General features: G+C 33.8%; 1 protein-coding gene across 1 annotated transcript in view; it reads left to right on the forward strand.

Moving 5' to 3' along the window:
* LOC112407142 (eukaryotic translation initiation factor 2 subunit 3-like) overlaps positions 1 to 3922 on the forward strand; it is a 34941-nt gene extending 31019 nt beyond the window's left edge. Inside the window, exon 12 of the mRNA XM_024756311.1 lies at positions 3761 to 3922. Within this exon, the coding sequence (XP_024612079.1) occupies positions 3761 to 3767 (7 nt within the window). The 3' untranslated portion in view covers positions 3768 to 3922. The remainder of the gene's footprint in view (positions 1 to 3760) is intronic.
* The last annotated feature ends 604 nt before the right edge of the window (positions 3923 to 4526 follow it).

Raw genomic sequence — 4526 nt, forward strand, 5'->3', positions numbered from 1 at the left:
TGTCCCTTTTCTGTTTCTTTCTGAAAGTGTTCTTTTTTTTTTTTTTTTTTTGCGGTACACGGGCCTCTCTCTGTTGCGGCCCCTCCCGCCGCGGAGCACAGGCTCCGGACACGCAGGCTCAGCGGCCATCGGCTCACGGGCCCAGCTGCTCCGCGGCATGTGGGATCTTCCCAGACCGGGGCACGAACCCGTGTCCCCTGCATCAGCAGGCAGACTCTCAACCACTGCGCCACCAGGGAAGCCCTGAAAGTGTACTTTTATAAATACAAATTCTTTTACGAAAATTAAAAGAAATAAATTAGACAAGAGTCATTGTTTTTTCAAAAGATGTCATACCTTTTCAAGAGCTCTTATGGCAAGAACTGTTAACTTTTAATCATACAACGTAAGTCTGTATTATATGGTTTATATATTATATAGACCGATGCTACTGGAACTATGATTTTTGGAGGGATGTAATCTATGAACAGTTTTTCTGACCCATCTATGACAAGATAGTACAAAAATTGAGACTAAGAGCTTAGAAACTTTTATAGCCATTGACGAAGTATTTTTCCTGTCTGAATCTAATTCCCTTCACTTTTAATTTATTTTTATGATATTTTACAAAAGCATCAGCCTACAGTAGGAAGGTAATTTAAAAATTAAAGGTAATTCTTTACTGCAGAAAACTTGAGCAGCACTGATAAAGAGTACATTCTCTGGCTTCAAGTGGTATCATTTGGTATGAATAATTGGTAAAAACATAGCAATGTCCTGACCCTGGTATCAAAATTTAAGAATACACCAAAATACTTAACTAGTTAGAGAAGAAACAAAAATGAAAATAATGAACTAGTTAGAACCAACAGTTAAAAAAAAAAAGTGGGATTTATCAAAATTTCTGTTTTAAAGCTGAGATTTATCAAAGTTTCTGTTTTAAAGCTGAAGTGCTTGGATAAAGAACTAATAATTTAGTATGCAAGTGATGTACCTCTATTAGAAACACTGCCAAATATGTTAATAAATACACAGTTTAGATATGTAGAAATGAAGAACTCTATTTTTCCCTCATAAATCGATTCATGATTGGGGAATAGTTAAAGGTTGATAAGCAGCCATGCTAAACTTAATATCAGCTTTTTAATTTACATCTCCAGGAGAGCTGTAAAAAAAGCTATCACACATCAGCCATCGAAAAGTGTGAAAGAGCCCAAGGGTCTGTGCATGCAATTATTTGAAAGGCAAGACCCTGAAAAGACACATAATAGCTCGTCCTGCATTCTATTAGAACTTTGTTTTATGATGATGAAACAGATAGTATCTTAGGGGACTGGGAAATGTGACTTTTACTTGCAATGCCATGTGTCCAACTACAATTCTGTTAAAATTATAGATGAAATTGTGGAGAGAAAAGATGTTGGACAATTAGCAGTCTTCTATAAACGACAAAAGATAAATGCATAGAAAAGAGTGAAAAGAAAATATAAAACAAATTTATAAAAGACAGCCAAGAAAAATAATCAAGGATACTAAACATTAATATTTTAAAAGAATGTAAAAAATTGACTGCTTGCATCACTGACTGGTAAATATAGAATTCATAAAGAATAATAGTCATAAAAGAGAACATGATATATTTGATAAAGATTGAAAAACTTATGTATATTTTGAATCACTTTATAAATATACATTTTAAAATTCACAAATAGGCCATTTAAAAATAAAATGTATAGGGCTTCCCTGGTGGCACAGTGGTTATGAATCCACCTGCCAATGCAGAGGACATGGGTTTGAGCCCTGGTCCAGGAATATCCCACGTGCCACAGAGCAACTGGGCCCGTGTGCCACAACTACTGAGCCCATGAGCCACAACTACTGAACCCATGCCTCTGTGCTCCACAATAAGAGAAGCCACCGCAATGAGAAGCCCGCGCACTGCAACAGAGAGTAGCCCCTGCTCCCCACAACTAAAGAAAGCCTGCATGCAGCAATGAAGACCTAATGTAGCCAAAAATAAATTTATTAAAAAAAATAAAGTATATGGAGTTCATAATGGAATCAAGAAATGAAAATGAAATAAAAATTGATGAATCCTCTACCACAAATACATGCACACAAAGTAGGCTTTATAGCAGAACTTTGCCCAGCTTATAAGAAAACAGTATCTTGTCCTAAATATTCAGATAGTAATTTAAAAGGGAATTATACCCAACTCATGTAAGAAGTTAACCTTTGAGATAACCTTGTTATCAAAATGAGATCTTATACATGAAAAGAAAATTAACTAACCATTACTTAAAAACACAAACGTGAAAATAGTAGGTGACTTCATTGGAGCAATCAAAGAGTTATGACTGAGTAGAATTCACCATAGCGAAAGGAATAGCTTAACTTTAGTAAAAACTTATAGCAGATCTATATGAACAGAGTAAAGGAGAGAAAGTATGATAATTCAACATTCATTCCTAATAAAAAATTCTTAGCAAGATAGGAATACAGAGAAATTTCTTTGTCGTGATGTTTAGCTGCCAAAAACATGAAACGTTAGCTACCAGATACATTGTGAAACGTTCACAATGGTAAAACGTTAGGAGTTTGCTCATTCTATACAATTCTAATTTCATTTCTTTCATATAAAGTAATACTTCTTTTAAAATACATTTTAGAAACCAACCTCATTCCTAACAGTAACATAATAAGATAACTGAGCAGTAAGCCTAAATAAAGATCTTGGTGATTTTTATGAAAAGAAATTAGAAAGTATCTTTAAAATATATGTAAGAAAGGCATTTTGGAATGATAGATCAAGTTCACTTGTGGAAAGGCTCAATTAAGTCTATAATTGTATTACTGCAGTTTAAATTCCATTAGCATATCTTGTGATGTTTGAAATTTAAAATTTTAGATTTATGTTTCCATTTCTAGGACTAAGGAGAACGATTTTGAAAGCAGAGATTAAAACTGGGGGGTGGAGAGATTGGGAAGCGATTAACCTAACAAAATAAAAACTTATAAGAAAGCTACAGTAATTTTTATGTATTTTGTTTATTTTTATTTTTTTTTGTGGTACGCAGGCCTCTCACTGTTGTGGCCTCTCCCGTTGCGGAGCACATTTTAAAGTATGGCTTTTATGTAGGGACAAATGAATATATCAGTATACCAGAGGAGAAGCATAGCGACATTTTCATGCAACTATAAATACATATTACTGTGATAGAGTTGGCACCACACATAGTGAAAGGGTATAGTATTCAACAAATGATGCTGAAGCAAGTGGCTTTCCATATAGAAAGAAATGAAAATAAAGTCTTCATATACACAAATGGATTAAAGAATTAAGTGACAATAAAATTTACTAGAAGATAAAGGAGTTACTATTTAGGGTCCTGGGAAAACTTTGGATTTCTTAAACATGACTTAAAAAAAAGGAAACAGTGTAAGTTGAAAGTGATTTGATAGTTAAAGATTGCACAATCTACCATAAGCCAGTTGACTTTCAAAAGTTTGACCTCTATGTATAGTAAGAGAAATTTTATATAGGCATATCTGAGAGATACCATGGGTTTAATTCCTGGCAACTGCAATAAAGCAAATCACAAATTTTTTTAGTGTCCCAGTGCATATAAATAAGTTATGTTTACACTATACTGTTGTCAAGTGTGCAATAACATTATATCTAAAGAACCCCAATATACATACCTTAATTTAAAAATAATTTATAGCAAAAAAATGCTAGCCATCGCCTGAGCCTTCAGTGAATTATAATCTTTTTTTGCAGTGGATAATATCGAAGATCAGTGATCACAAAGTTTGAAATATTCAAGAATTACCAAAATGTGACAGAGACATGAAGTAAGTAAATGCTGTTGCAAAATTGGCACCAATATAGACTTTGCCAGTACAGAGGTGCCACACACCTTCAATTCATAGAAATCTCAATGTGTGCAAAGAGCAAAATAATGAGATATGTATTCCTGTATATATTTTAACCTGTTAGATACCTTCAAAAGTATGAAATAAAGCAAGAACTTTGTAAAATCATCTGCTACTTGCAATGTGCTTTGATGCATTCTGGTACACATAAAGAATGCAACACCCTAGATCTGTGGTTCTTTACTTTGCTACTCATTAATACAATCTGAGGAGCTTTTGAAAAATGAACATAGTCTGAAGTTCCACCCAGATGAAATTAGACTATCTGGAAATTGAATATGGACAGGTGATTCTGATTTTAATTTGAAAAACTCTGTTAGACCAAGTAGAAGACAAGTGGCTGTGGGATCTACTGTCATGGTTTGCTTTGGGATTACGGGAATTGACAGGGAACAGAACTTTTAGTGTTAAAACTGGAAAGTCCTGAAAAAAACGGAGGGACTTGGTTTCCATAAAAGGAAGAAGATATTTGTAACATACATAGCAACAAGGGTTTAACATTCATAATGTATAAAATATTACTACAAATAATAAAGAAAAGAGCAACATGAGAGAAAAAAGTATAAAGTTTATGCTAAAGTAATGTCCAGAAGAGTGAAACTAAGTAGCTA

This window comes from Neophocaena asiaeorientalis, unplaced genomic scaffold (assembly GCF_003031525.2).
Source record: "Neophocaena asiaeorientalis asiaeorientalis breed wild unplaced genomic scaffold, Neophocaena_asiaeorientalis_V1.1 scaffold262, whole genome shotgun sequence".
Classification (NCBI taxonomy): Eukaryota; Metazoa; Chordata; class Mammalia; order Artiodactyla; family Phocoenidae; genus Neophocaena; species Neophocaena asiaeorientalis.